General features: G+C 38.4%; 1 protein-coding gene across 1 annotated transcript in view; it reads left to right on the plus strand.

Moving 5' to 3' along the window:
• LOC150087596 (glycine receptor subunit beta-like) overlaps positions 1–16,296 on the plus strand; it is a gene marked incomplete at its 3' end in the record, with an annotated part of 248,147 nt that overhangs the window by 168,616 nt on the left and 63,235 nt on the right. The window contains exon 3 of the mRNA XM_090372544.1: positions 6,405–6,472. Within this exon, the coding sequence (XP_090228670.1) occupies positions 6,405–6,472 (68 nt within the window). The remainder of the gene's footprint in view (positions 1–6,404; positions 6,473–16,296) is intronic.

Raw genomic sequence — 16,296 nt, forward strand, 5'->3', positions numbered from 1 at the left:
TTGCCCATTTTTGTAAATGATCTCAGAGGTATTAATTATATTTTGGAACTACAGGGTGGCTGTTTGTGACACTGGGGTGAAGAACATAATATCAGTTAGTGTCAATCGCCAGCCTTTTAGAAGTTATAGATTTTGTTGGCTTAGCTTTCAGATTGTAGTTTTGATTCTGTTAAAGTCGCCATTGCTTCTTCCCCGATGTGCGAGCCAATGATCGTTCTCTTCAGAGTTTTTGGTGGGAACTTATAAATTACCGTGTGCCGACATTTTATATTTTAATAGCTGCGTACAGTGAAGGCAGCCATTTCGTGTAACGCTATTATAACTTACAGTGACCTCCATTTTGAATGATTCCTTTAGTTTAGATGGCCTGTTGTATCTTTGGTTAAAAATAATAGACGACCTATAACGTTTGTTGATCTCTCTAAAGGGTTCTCAATGGTTTATAAAAAATATTGTAATAAATGTATTTGCTCACCAAAATATTAGGAACTCCTTAATTTGGTTTTTTCGAGTCTGGGTGTTTCTTGCCACTGTTTAGATTTTAAATATCTAGTAACTTAGTATATATACTGCACCTCTAAATTATTGGGGTCGCCTTTTGGGCTATTTGGGCTGTTTTTCTTTTACAGTAATTATCTCAGCTTCTATGGGATCTTTTGAAGTGATCTTTAGTTCTTTGGACTCCTTTTAAGTTCCTCTTTCCGCCCCCAAGGTTTACAGTGCCCGCTAGCGGGAAATAACTGAGTTGGTGTTTTTCTCGGCCATAGTGTCCTGAAACTTTTGGTGAGAGATAGTAGTGATATCCTTACAGAGCCCCCCCATATTGTGACAAAGTTTCAGCCCATTTCTTCATTAAATCACGGAGATATAGTACTTTATTAAAAAACAGTTTTTCATCCAGCCAAATTTGGCACATTTTAGAGAAAACAAAAAATTTAATATCTTGAGAACTAGTTGACGGATTTAGCCCATACTTGGTATTTTGCTTCCTTAAGTACATACAGTCTAGTTCCACTAGTGGCGCCCCCTAGTGCCATTTTATGAAGTTTAATTTCTCCTAAAATTTTCTACGTAATTGGTGGAATCAATTTATATTCCTATTTAAGATGTCTGATAATACTAGAACTCACTCTACAGATGAAGAGTCTTCTTTTAATGCTGACTGTTCTGATCTTGCCTCTCAGAATTCAAACTCTATACATAGAGATGATGTGCCTTTAGAACTAAGTTCTGAAAATAAAGGTAGGTCTTCTGTTCCTGCAGAATTAAATCCCTCTGTGGTATTGAACGATGTCCTCCTTACCCACCCTGAACTTGCTATTTCTAGTACAAAGTATCTTACTCCTGACGAACTTGATTTTCTTAAGTCATCTCCGGAGGACATAGACAGAAGAAAGTTGTTCTTTACTCAAGATGATGCTTTCTCGAGATTTAAGTATGATATTCTTCGTTCCTGTACACCAGGTAACATAATAACTGGCCCACAATTTACTGCAATCTTAGGTTCTTTTAACAGCGAAAGTGCTCGCCGTTTGTCTTACATTGATACACTACAAAAAGTATATGAGGACTTTTCTGAGGTACGTCGCCTAAATTGGAAGCTATTAGCACAACTTCATTCTCGTAACCAAAATCTTGAAAATATTACACTAAAGTTTGAGTTGTCCAAGCAGGATCTTATGAGGAAAACAGTGATCTAGAAACTGAACTTTTATCTAAAAATGTGCAGATCGAGAGTCTTGGTGCCAGAATAGCCCAACTTGATGCGACCGCAGATGAAAATCTCTACCTGACAGAATTATTAACTTCAAAAACCTTTCAGATAACTGAATTAAACTCAAAGCTTTCTGCTTTGGAGGATATTCTTAATAAACAGGTAGATTTGGTAGTCTTTTAATAAGAAAGAAAATCAAATTGCCGACCTACAGACAAAGCTAAGTTCTTTGGCGCAAAACATTGAAGAAATAAACGATAAAATAAAATTATTACCATCTGCACCTGACAGCAATATTCCCTCATTGCCCTCAAAGCATATAATTTCTCGTCCCCTTGTTACTGAACCTACTAAACATGTTGTTCTTATTCAGCCAGATGAAAATTGTCCTTTTGTAACCAGTGAAGAAATACGAAGTGCCATCCAAAAAGATCTCAAATCAGATTTAAAGCATGTTAGAATCAAATCTATCAAAGCAACAAGAGATAACAGTGTAGTTATTGAGACAGCCTCCTTGCAGGATTTGAACAGATTAAAAGACTGTTCTAAACTCACTGATCTGCATGTCAAGGCAAATATGCCAAAAAAAAATACAATCCCACCATGATCCTTTATGATATACCACAAAATATCAATGAAAATGACTTAATTGAGAACTTACATATGAGAAACTTTATAGCTTCTAATCTTTCATTTTCAGATTTTAGTAAACAACTAAAAGTCCGATTTAAAATAAAAGCCAAGAATAAAAATAATCAGCACTGGATTTTAGAAGTTTCCCCACAGATGAGACTTCGTTTCCTGGGTCTTAATAATCGTGTGTTCTTTGAGTGGACAGCACACACTGTTAAGGATTTTTATATAGCACCTCGGTGTTTTAAATGCTTGCAGTATGGTCATTCTGCTCGTACCTGTAAACAAGATAACTTTACTTGTGGTCACTACGGCATTACGGGCCATCAGGCCTCAATGTGTCCTCTAGATGCTCCAGTCACCTGCCCTAACTGTCGCTGTCGTAAAAAAGATTCGAACCATTCTTACAGAGACCATTTGTGTCCAATATATTTAGCAGCCTTAAATGCAGTTAAACAAAAGACTGATTATGTTCCTCGATGTGAGTCTCTGGAGGTATATTCCTCCAATTAGTTTTAAATCCTAATAATTTCATGTACTAGGTGATGCTTAGATTCTAACTATAACATATAGTGCATAGACCCTAGAGATTTTGTTGAGTAATTATGTTAAGTTAGTTATTGTAATCTAATATGTCATTAATCCTCTAATTTTCAAACTACTACTTGTAATTTTGCTCTTTTTCTTGAGGACTAATAATTACTGAAAATTCAGACATGTTAAAATGTAGATATTCTTTTAAATTGTTTTACAAATGGTAAAACAATTTCTAATACATATGTAGATACTTTTGTTCTCTAAAGGTAGAATGATTCTTTTAGGTGCATATATTTATACTAATCTAATATTGTTATGTTTGACTTATATTTGCAGGTTCTTGAGGTGTAAAAATTTTACACCCATAATTATTATATATAATACAGTAATGTAAATTTGTTGAGATTCTCAATGGTCTTTAACACTGATTTGTATTTTGTTATCATAATATTTCATTTTATAAATTTAATTAAATTTTGGTGTAGAGGGTGTACACTCTTTGTGGTAAATGTTCACTAATCTTGTCTTACTAGAAAACTTTTCTTGTCTTACTAGAAAACTTTCCAATGTCCTTATCTACTGAAAATTCAGACATGTTAAAATGTAATTATTCTTTAAAATTGTTTTACAAATAGTAAAACAATTTTTAATACATATGTAAATACTGTTTTGTTCTCTAAAGGTAGAATGATTCTTTTAGGTGCATATATTTATACTAAGCTAATATTGTTATGTTTGACTTATATTTCCAGGTTCTTGAGGTGTAAAATTATTTATACCCATAATTATTATATATAATACAGTAACGTAATTTTGTTGAGATTCTCAATGGTCTTTGACACTGATTTGTATTTTGTTATCATAATATTTCATATTACAAATTTAATTAATTTTGGTATAGAGGTTATACACTCTTAGTAGCAAACGTCCACTAGTAATGTTTATCTTACTAGAAAATTTTTCCAATTAGTAGTTTTTTTTTTCTCCTTACTCCTAAGTTTAATTCTCTAAATTTCCTTCGCATTTATTTAAACTTCTGAACTCTCCCTTACTATTGCTTCTAGTAATCCTGGCTGCCTCCTCGTGGTTAAGGACGGGAGCCGGTGGTTGGAGCGTCTCTTGCTCTCGACCACCTGCTGCAAAAAGCCATGTGCCGGCATACACACAACACTAACAACACATTATATAACACTAGAATACATATAGCCTTCTTGTAAATTACTTTTCTTATGATCTCTCTTTTTTTTTTTTTCTGCCGGCAGTTGGCACTACGCCTTACATTACTTGCGGATATAGGGGAAACCCTGGTGTGCCGCAATTAACTTTCCCGAATACTTGAATACTTGAGTCCCCTCCCCTGCCGGGGGAGAGGGGAAAATAGGATCATTCAAGGAAGCATGGTTTGAGAGCCAAAATGGCCAGCAGCAAGCTGCAGTTGGTCTTCAGTGGTATTGGTGTTCCCATTTGGGACATCACTCATGGGATCAGGTCCCATCCAGTTTAGTCAAGTCAGTTCTTGTCCTTTATTAAGAAGGTTCAGTTGTTATTCCTGGTTGTCATGTATAGGGTTCAGTTGTGCTCCACTGCAGCGAGCACTCGTCTTCTTGCGAAAAGCTCATAGCAGGAGAAAGCCAAGTACTCTTGTTTTGTATCCAGTATTTGTGCTCCCGTTCACTAGGATCTTTGTTATTAGGATATTGCGGAGGTCTTCATATAGCTGGCAATCATACAATAGATGTTGCCAGCTCTCCAGACAGCCGCAAACACAGGTAGGGTCCTCTTCAATTCCCAAAAGGAAAAGTTTCTCAATGATGGCACCCTGTCCGGTGAGAAAGTATGCCGCATGGAGTCCAGGTGATAACCACGTTGGGAACTTAGAGTTGGGTTATTTGCTGGGTCAGTTTTATGTCCCAGACAAGTCCTTGAGGTGCCTTTGGCAGATGGTAAAGTAATCCATTGCCCACAATCTCCAGGTCAAGGGGGAGAACTCTGGTCAGGACCTGTAAAGCATGGGTTCTCACTGTGCTGCAGGCACGAGAAGTAAATAGTAGAATCGATCTTTGGGTTGAGTCGATGATACGTCGGTTGACTGCGGTAGTAGACTTGTGATACCATACGCCAGAGGCATATGTGATGATACGTATGAATATGGCTTTTTAGAAGATATGTAGCGTACGACGGCCAAGGCCCCAGTCCTTTCGAGCTACCCTAGCAACGAGAGCAGCATATTTCCTAATCTTGCTTCGAATGTTTTGTAGGTGGTCTTTGAAGGATAGGTTGTGGTCTAGGATGACCCCTAGATACTTGAGTTGTTTGGAGAATTTTATTGTCGTCTGGTTTATCTTAATTTGAGGAGGCCGTCGTAGGTCCAAGTTCCCTTTCAGCAAGGCTGAGTTGGTTTTTTCTGGTGATATTCTCTGGTGATTCTGTTTTGCCCAGTTCTGCAGTGCTCCAAGGCCAGGTTTGCAGATTCTTCCAGTTTTGCCCTTGAGTTAGCCGAGACGGAGAGAATGAGGTCATTAGCAAATGCTTGAGCATCCACTTCTCCGAGGTCGGAGACGAGGAAGCTGTCCAAGACAACAGGCACAATATGGCCCAAGAGGTCCTTGTGCCCAAAAACCCAAATAGAACAACAACAACAACTGGTAGGCGCAATATTGCCTGAGCAGCTCTTGCGCCAAAAATAACATCAGCCAGAGTTATGATTTTCATCTCGAATTATTGGAATCCAGTATTGAAAACTGTGAAAATCTGGTACTTACTTAACGAACACAAAGAATTAACAACTAATAAATTCAAACACCGTTCATCTGAATTGAAAAAAGAAATTTAAGAAATAATATTCATCTGCAACTGAAATATATATATATCACAAAACTAATACACGACATCAAAGTGAGTGGAAAGTTCTGATCTCAATTCTGATGAAGACAGTTAATCCGTGGAACAAGAACTTCATCAATCTTTCAGTTCTGCAGGTTTTAAATTGGAATCTGATGCCTTCATTGCATTTGTGATGCAGTTTTCGTATTAGTTGTTCAAACAAATCGTACTCTGAGAGACTGCGAACAAAATCAGTACCATCTCCCAATTATTTAACTATTTCTAAATTAGAAAGTACAAGAGATAAATTAGTAAATCCATGAATTAAATTACTTGCTCAACCTGCTTAATTTCATTCGGGTACTTTAAATTTATCAGAATGTTACTGAACTTCCCTCGATAAAAGAAGGAAACCGGTGTCCGGATTAAACTCATAAACGGTTACTGCTTGAAACGAGAATAAGTACATTACATCTGATTAAAGGATCACTGATCTTTGAGCTCCTCAAAATCTGATTGCAATTCGCAACTTGTTCGAGGGAGAGGATTGGCTCACTTACAACTCGTTGCAATTGCGTGAAATGTTTCATTAATCTAAGTTTTTCTGTGTCGCTTAGTTTTTCAGCAGCAGTGTATTTCCAGTGTAACGCACTCTTTCCTCAGTTGTTTCTCACAGACTTATTATTTTTGCTTGCAGGAAGCGCCACCGACGTCACTGTGAGGATCTCCATCTTGAACATCCGCTCCGTGCAGGTCTCAAAAATGGTGAGTGAGTGAGTCTCAATTTCCATTGTGGAATAATATTTGCTAAACCTCCAGATTATGGTTAATCTGGAGGTTTAGCAAATATTGTTCATTAGCAAATAGTGGCTTCTTTTGCTTGAATCTATCCCGAATTACTGGCGTAAACTAATCTAACCTTTTTTCACCAAAAATGAAAGTCTATTGAAAAACCCACATTCTTTTGCTTGAATCCGTCCCGAATTTGGCCATGTCGGCAACGCAGTGACAAGGGGTACCCGTAAACTGGAGTTCAAATCAATATTTAAAATACTCGTGTTTAATACGCGTGTAAAATTTGTTCTTAAGTTGCTTTCCCCTTTCGAAAGAAGTCGTAGTTTTACAAGTGGACCATCTGTTGCGCAGAAGAAAGAATTAAAGGTCCGGAAATTTTAAACGATCGCACATTGGAAATTTGTAGAATTATCGCGGGGAAATCGAGATCGGGTAAAGTGAAAAGGACTACCGATTTATCGGGTTTCATTATAATAACAGGTGATTATATTGATAGTGGAGTCATTTAAAAAAAATCTGAAACCATAAGTGCAGACGGAAGAAATTAATTATTGAAACCTATTTAAAGAACGAAAATAGGTAAAGATACTGATAAGTGTAAACAAAAAAAAAACCACTGAATTTCCACTAATCAGGGGGCATCAGTAACCATGAATTTTCATACACGTGCGAACAGTATTCCATGGTGGGGCAAATTTTCGATTTGTACAGAGTGAGAGTGTGAGAATACAGCTGTTTGGAAGAAGAGTAAAGAGAAAGAGAAAACCCAGTTTTTTGGATGCGGAGGAAGCAATATTTGCAAGGGCCTTAAGCCAAGAGAGATGACAAGTCAGGGTAAACCCCAATAGAGATATATGATCTTGTATCCAATATAAGCATAGGAGCAGAAGAATCCTTTTTGCGAGATATAAGACAGGACTGAGTTTCAGAGGGATTGAAATCAACCAAGTTGTCTTTGCCGCACTGGAGAATTACCTTGAAATCGGCATTTAAGGAATTGGTAGTGGATATTCGAGAAGTTGAAGTTGATTGAGCAGGACAAGGTTTCTCAAAATGGAAAGTGGAATGCAATGTGCTAACATCGGAAAAACTATGGAAAGGATTTCTAATCAATGGAAGAAGGTCATTAATATATGAGTAAAAGAGTGGGGGAAAGAACTGAACCTTGGAGGACACTAGCTTTAGTGAAGAAGTTATAAGTACTCTGTATAAATCTCAAATCTTCCTCGGCCCGAGTGCAAAGCGATTGATTATATTGATTTCCAAGTGTTTTTCCTAAAGAGCGGCTGATACTTATAGTATTATTCTTCAATTTTGACAGTTATTTAATTTTGCTCTTTTAAAGTAAAGAAGCTAGCATATATAACAGAAAGGAAAGACACCTTTCTTCTTATACATAGGACTAACTTACTAACGCACTAACAAATAACCTTACCTTATCGCTTGGTCACTGGTGGCACCGCTCCTGCCTCCACGTGGCGGAACTGGAAACCTGGGAGAAGAAAGCAACCTGCCCAGGGCAAAACGGAGCAACGATGGACAAAAATAAATATTCCTCGTATGGATCTTATGATCCAGATCTAGACAAACATAATCCAGATCATGACGAACGACACAAATATGGCCCCGGAGCCAAGCGATTGTGACTGAGTGATTTCTGTGCTTTCACTGCGATTTTCAAAAGGTGAATTCTAGTTCTCTTTTACGTTCTTCTCTTAAAGAATCCTTTTATTTAATAGATTTAATATAACATAAAACTTCCTGCAGTCCAATCTAAACATTTCCCCCCATAACTTGAATTTATGTCCCCTAGTTCTAGCATCATTTATAATCTTGAAAATTTTGTCCTCATTCATTTTACTGATGCCTCTCAGAGCCTTAAACACCTCAATCAAATCTCCTCTAACGTGTCTAGTTTCCAAACTCTGCAACCCACATACTTGAACGCAGTATTCCAAGTGTGCTCTAACAAAAGCCTTATATCATGGGATTATCACGTCCCTATCTCTACTTGCAAAAGTTGGATAGATCATCGATAGGACACCATGGGCCTTCCTTGCAACCTGTTTACAATGCTCAGAGAATTTCATGTCTGACCGTATCGTACCACCCGTATAGTACGTCCCTTTCCTCCAGTAGTGGGTTTAGTTGAACTCCACCAAGTGAATAAGTTATTTTGGGATTACTGATTCTCAGGTGTAATACCTTACATTTTGTTGGATTAAAGCATAGCTACCAATTTTCTGACCATTCCTGAAGTCTATATAGGTCTCTCTGGAGAAGCTCAACTTGACAGTGATCATTACCAATTTTGACATCATCTGCAAATTTAGACATCACGCCCTCTACCCCTTCATCAATGTCGTTTATGAAAATAAAAAAACAACAGTGGTCCTAATACTGATCCCTGGGGAACCCCACTTCTTACATCAACCCAATCTGAGGAAGAGACATTTATCACAACCCTCTGCCTCCAGCCCTGAAGCCATCCTTCTATCCATCTAAGGATTTTCCCAGTGCTTCCAACCTGTTCCAGCTTATAAAGCAACAGCTCATGTGGGACTGAGTCAAAAGCTTTGCTGAAATCTAAATAAACAATGTCGAAATTATTCCCTAAATCCAGCTCGTGAGTAACCCTTTAGAAATAGCGAACCAGATTTGTTAAACATGATTTTCCCTTTAGAAAACCATGCTGAGTATCCTTGAGAATTTCAATTCGATCCAAATGATCCTGAATTCCACCCTTGATCATTGCCTCCATGATTTTCCCTACTACTGAAGTCAGACTGACAGGTCGATAATTTACAACTTCACTTTTAGAGTCACCCTTATGTATGGGAGATACATTTGCACTTTTCCAATCCAAGGGAATCTCCCCAGAGTCTAGTGATGCTCGCATAATTATCCTCAATGGTTCAATGCACTCACTTGCTGCCTCCCTTAAGATTATAGGGTATATTCCATCAACTCCAGGAGCCTTACTGGTCTCTAGGCTCGAAAGTGTTTTCATTAAATAATCTTGCAAGATTTCAATATCATTAATTACATATTTTTCAACTTCGGTCCCACAATTTCCCATTGCCACAAAAGGTTTTTCATTTGTAAATATCGATGCAAAATAACTGTTGAGTTCATCTGCAACGGCAGATGGTGTATTTAAAACTATCTACTTTCCCTTACGTAAAGGTCCGATCTGGTTTGTCGTGCTCTTCTTGGCATTTATATATGTGAAGAATACTTTAACCCCCCTCTTTTCTCTGTTTGCTAGTGATTTCTCATAAACTGTCTTTGCCTGTCGAACATTTTCTGTGGCTCTATTACACATCAGCTTGTAGCTGTTATAGGCTTCGGTACTTTTTATTGCTCTTTAACCTTTCCATGCCACCTTTTTTCTGCTCAAATATTGTGGCAACTTCACTATTCATCCAACTTGGAACCCTCCTCGTGGAGTATTTTTTTAATGGTATAACGGTTTAACATATACGGATGGTTCCAAATCTCTTTCAACTGCTGGAGCAGCAGCAGTGTTTCCCTCTGCTATCATATCAGCTTGTTTTCCACCTGAGTATAGCAACTTTTATGCTTGCATAATTAGCCTCAATGGTTCAATGCACTCAATCTTTCAGCAGAACTGTTCGCAATACAGTTAGCTCTAGAAAATTTGACTCTACAACCATCTGCAAAATATAAAGTTTACAGTGACTCTGTCAGCTCAATTAGAGCAATGCAGAATACATCTGAAAAGAATTACCATATTTTAATGAAAAACAGGAGTTTGTTATTGCAGATTTATCATCGTCAAGAACTAGTGACGTTTTTCTGGATCCCGGCACATTGAGGCATAAAAGGGAATGAAGTGGCTGATATACTGTCAAAAGTCCAAATCTAGACCTAACCTCTGTCCCTATTCCAGCGCCCGATTATAATATCTTAATTCGAGCAGCATGCCATGCACAGTGGACAGAGTTATGGCATAACCAAACGAATAACAAACTTTTCCAGCTGAAACAAGACCCAAAGTTCTGGCACTCGAGCAATCAGACAGTGAGGCGGGAAGAAGTGGTACTCGAATGAGAATAGGACACACCCATCTGACTCACCTACATCTACTAATGAGCGATGATCCACCTCAGTGTCCACACTGCTTAGAACGTCTAACAGTCAAACACATTCTGATTGACTGTCCACAGTATCAATATCGAGCTGCAATACTTTAAAATTTGGCTAATCGTCGAGAATCATTGATATTACATCATATAACTGGAGAGGACGCAAATGTAAAAGAACTTTTCTGCTTTTTAAAACAAATTGGTGTGTATCATCTTTTATGAATAGGTTTCAGAACTGAAATTAATTTAAACTGGCTTCATGATTTATTATTTTCTAATATTCCTACCAATAGGCACACTATAGCCATAGCAGCTAATGCGCCAATAAACAACCATTCCACACACACACACACACACACACACACACACACACACACACACACACACACACACACACAAATATATCCTATGCTAAGAGACAAAAAAAAAAACATATAATACTACTCCTGTCTTTTTAATACTACCCTCCTCCACAGCAAGCTGTCCCCATTTTTGATACAGAAATGGCTCTAAAATGTGGCTAGCCCTCCAAAAATGGTTCGGCGATTAAGATCCGGAGATTTGTTAGTCGAAATGACCGAACATAGACATTCTGAGAGACTATTGAAAATATCTACTTTTGATGGAATTCCCACAAAGGGTGGTGGCGCTACTGTTCATTCCCTGTGTTGCAACGATGTTTAGAATATTCCCATAAAATACGGTTTCTACTTTGGATTATCAATTCCCTGGACTGTGACGACCATTTCAGTGGATGCAGCATAGCTTACTCTACCTGCAGGTAAAATTTTATCATTTTATTTAATGTGGGAGGCCATTTTACAAGCAATTGAATATATTGTTGTATCTTCCCTATGGAAACCCACGTGGTCGCCTTAGCGATAGTGTCACTCAGGCAGTGAAACCTGTAAACTGTGAAACTGACTGGGAGCGGAGTTCTCCCAGGAAACTTTTAAACTGGTCACCTCACATACAACGTCTTTATTTTAAATTCTAGCAGTTCATTTTACCTTTTACCATGTTTATCGCCAGTCTCCTTTGTTCGCCACCATATTGTTTCACTTAGCGAACCTACGTTTTTCGAGTTGGCATTAAGAAGCTTCCTGCTAATTGGCTGTAAATTCTAGCTGTTTTGAACAACTTCAAAAAATAAATAAATAAATAAATAAGGTAATAATGGTAGTAATAATGAATAAATAAAAAAAAAATAATAAATAAAATAGTAATAATAAACATCAATAAAATTTAATAAAATATGCCAAAAATTGAATCTCAAACTGGAAACAGTACTCCCGTAGTTGTGCTATTACGCCCTTCATGCAGAGAACGGCACACCTCGAGCAACGAGGAATTACTTGAAACCACCTGCCAAAATTCAGCTCTGATTAAACGGCTCAACAACAAGCCAGCTAAGCTAGGTACTTATGTTTCCTCGCAACGGGATTCAAATAATAGTAAAATTATTGTTGATGAGGAGGTCACGAGTGTGGACACCAATATGAACTCCACCCCTCCAGCTGAGCGAAAACGGCTAAAAACCAAAAAAAAGTCAAGAAATCCACTAAAACCTGTTCTCCTTCAGCTGCTCTCTGGGAGAACCTAGAAGAAGAACTGACCTCCATGCAGTCCTCACTAGATAAGGATTGCTCTCACTTGGAGAAAATTATGACCCTCAGGTCCATGATGGAATGCTGCCTTCGCTTTGAAGGAAGTAGAGTAACCAAGCCAGCTGCCCAAAAAGTTACAGGCTGCTGGGGTACCCTCGAGAAAATGTTACATGACTTAATACTTCAGAATGAACAACTAAGAGCAATGAATGAACAACTGAGGGAAACAAATTATACACTGACAAAGGCCCTCAGCAGTCCAGCTCGGACCAGCCATAGCACTCAGAACTCTTTCCTCCCAGATCTGACAGCACAATCAAACCGCCAGACTCGGCCAGCACTTCTCCCTACACCTATCTCAGAATCAACTTACGATGATATGGTACAGCGGCCAAAAATTAATGCCCATCCTCCCAATCACACTGCCTTACCACCAGCCAGTATTGCTATCACCTTATGGACAGTGCACCGAATATCACGGTTAATGATTATCACCAGACAAAGAACCGGGAACCAAGTGAAATGCCACAGAGCTCCCGGTCCTATTCAGATGCGCTGAGGATCCAACCAATGGCAGATAAGCTATTTTCCCCTCCCAATACCAGACAGAATAGAGAACAAAACCTAGTCATTCTTCGCGCGACCCAGGACGGTTGCTTCACTTCAATTGAAGCAATTCACAGAACATATCCTGAATGGAATCAAAGAAAACACCAACAGGATATTGATCTTTATTCTGACCTAACAGGAATCTCTCGACATTCACAAAGGAAGCTATCTGACAAACCCAACAACCCAAAAAAGGACTTTTCTACAGTAGACACAAGAACTCCAAGCAATCCTTGAGCTGCATGAATCCATTTGCCTCTTCTCATCCCCTAAGAGACGATTATCCAAGTCCTCTACCCAGTGTGGGACACGGCTCATTGCCTACAAGTCACCCTTGGCTGAAGAAGATTAAACTGCTGACACGAGGCTCTTGCCCAATGTGGGACCCACTCACTTGCTGGCACCTCTACTCTTCGAGGTGTAGGACAATACTGATTTTCCTACTTGTCTAGGAACTCATATAGATACTCCTCTGGGAGTGGGACTGGCATTTCACTTATCAAATGCAGGGTCATGCTATTAGGCAACCTGACTTTGGGGGTCACTTGACCTCACAATCTTTTCTCTTCTTCCTGAGATAGGGTGGGCTCCCCTTTGGGGTGGCCCTTCCTTCCTCGCCCTCTTTCTTCTGCTTACCTCCTTTCTTCTCCTCAATCTCTCGCCACTTCTATTTCAAAAAAAAAAAAATATATATATATACTTTATTTTTTATTTTATTTTATTTTATTATTATTTTTTATTTTATTTTATTTTATTATTATTTATTTTATTTTATTTTATTTTAATTAATTAATTAATTTATTTATTTTATCTTTATTTTTTATCTTATTTTATTTATTTATTTATTTATTATTATTTTTTTATTATTATTTTATTTTATTTTCTTCTTTTTTTTTTTGGCCCTCCCTGGGAAGCTCAGGCGAACCCCAGGGTCGGCCAGCCAGAGTTCTCTTCCCACTTACCTGGTCCGGCTCCCAGTGCCAGTGACGGTAACTAGCGGTCTTTGTTGTACCACAGACCTCTAGTTACCTAAGTTAGCTAAGGGTCTGTGGAACACCACAGACCCTTAGCTAACTTAGGTAACTAGGCTAAGGGTCTGTGGTACACCAAAGACTCTTAGCCTAGTTACCTAAGCGGCCAGATGAACAACATAACCCGCACTAAGCAAACATGAACATACACTAACATATGCTATCTGCCCTTGACAGTACTGTCTTACTTCACAAGAGATTAAAATGCGGAGTTGTACGAAAGCACCGGTGCCACCTGTCAAAAAAAAACTATGTCACCATGTCCCACAAAGGGTTCACTCCTGGGAAATCCTGTGAAGATTGTCTAGTGGCATTTCGAACGCATGTAAGTATTGTGTAAATATTGTAAATAATTGTATTCGTGCATTTTTGTACACTCTTCTTATATTGTAAATACTGTAAATAATTGTAATTTTTGCTTTTGTACACCCTTCATATTGTATTTAATTGCAATTCTTGCATTTTGTACACCCTTCTAGCCGGTCGGCTGTGTATAAGGGGTGAAAGCAAACACTTGCTATTTTTATAAACGGATTTAATAATAATAATAATAATAATAATAATAATAATAATAATAATAACATTGGAAACGTATATGGGAAAAAGAAACAAATAAACTTTTTGAAATAAAGAGAGAACCCAAACAGTGGCGATCCAGTCTGAGAGGAAATAGTAAAGAAGAAACTGTACTAGCACGACTGCGCATTGGTCACACATACCTCAGTCACAGTTATTAAGAAAGGAAGATGCCTCACAATGCAGTAACTGTTCATGTCCACTCACTGTAAAGCATATCGTTATAGATTGCCCACAATATCTAAGAGAACGAAAAACTGCTTTCTCCTTTACTTTTCAAAATTGCAATCAATTTACACTACATAATATTCTAAGAGATTGTCAGGATAATGATGACGTTTTTGTTTTCATATAATCGATTGATAAATATCACCTTGTCTGAATTTTTATCAGAATCAACACCAACAACAAAGATATACTAGTCAGAAATCAGTGCACTATAGCCACAGTTGCTGATGCACCAACAAAGCTAACAACAACAAATCTTGCCACTGCCTACATTACCAGGATCTTCGTCGATCATCAACTGCTGTCTCTAAATCACAGTTGCTGATGCATCAACAAAGCTAACAACAACAAATCTTGCCACTGCCTACATTACCAGGATCTTCGTCGATCATCAACTGCTGTCTCTAAATCCTTCTCTTCAGGTCATAAAGCCTTACTGCTACAATTCAAAAAAGTTTTTCCTGGCTACAACTGTTCTTGGACGAAACGTTTTACAAATGGCGCTATACACTGTCGGTGCCCAGTACCTGTTGTTACTGATGTGCCTGTTCTGACACCCGTACAATAACCGCTCGAGGCTTCTTGCTGACATCTATTTGCACTACCAACTGTGATCTGTCCAATGTCAATCAGCACTGCCTGTGTGTGTCGCTTGAATGTGCATTTCGTGTCTGTCTTTTGTGAAACATTATATCGCTGGCACTGGGCTGGTTCTCAGTGCAAGATCAAACTACTTTTACTTTCTTCTGTCCTTGTTTCTGTGTCAGGGGTTCTGTCTTGGCACCAATACTACTGGTCAGGTGTGATACGAAGGTCCTTCATCTTGGTCATTCAGCATATGATCCTCGAGGTTAACCGTGGATAGTGCTTAGTTATGGCCCGCTTCCTGCGTAAACCTGTACCAAGACACATAGTTCTGGCCTTCGGACATCTTCGTCATCGATGGCCTTTGTCACTTTTGCGCCAATAAAATCTAAATTCATCCATCATCATCGCAGTTACAGTGATCGAGTCATTACTACTCTGTTCACAAGTCTGCGTACCTGAGTTTGTGTACTACAAGTCCCTTTCAGTATCACGAGGCCGAAAGCTTTCCTGTTGGTTTGCCCTCACCCGTGTTATTCATCGCTTGTTACTACAATATTTTGTTCTGGATGCACTTTTGGTAACAAAAGATAGAATTTTCTTACTTTGCAGCTTCCTAGTTTCTTCCAGTTTCCCGTCCATCTATTGTACAAATGCACTGTTTTGCGATTTCTTAAAAGTTAATGAATCGTACTTCACTTAATTGAAATTTAAAGCTTACGGAAGTCGAAAGTACAAAGCGCGAATAAATTTCTTCCCTCCTTCCAATCTTCAACGCATCTGTGATCCATTTTTTTTTTTGAGCGCCATAAATAGATCGCGAATTATAAGATCAACGGAAACAATCCGATATGTCACTTGAGCGTGTATGTATATATTCTGTTTTTGATGGCCCCTAGACTACATCTGTCTCCACCGGGTGTCGTTGTGCTGGTGAGTCTAAAGCGGAACTGGCATGTAGTTAGTGTGCTGGTGAATGTAAAGCGGGACTGAGATGTAATTAGAGTGTCAGTGAGTGTATTGTAGCGTGTGTTGTTATGCGAGGTCTC

Source organism: Mastigoproctus giganteus, chromosome 4 (assembly GCF_048544385.1).
Source record: "Mastigoproctus giganteus isolate SK-2022 chromosome 4, ASM4854438v1, whole genome shotgun sequence".
Taxonomy (NCBI): Eukaryota; Metazoa; Arthropoda; class Arachnida; order Uropygi; family Thelyphonidae; genus Mastigoproctus; species Mastigoproctus giganteus.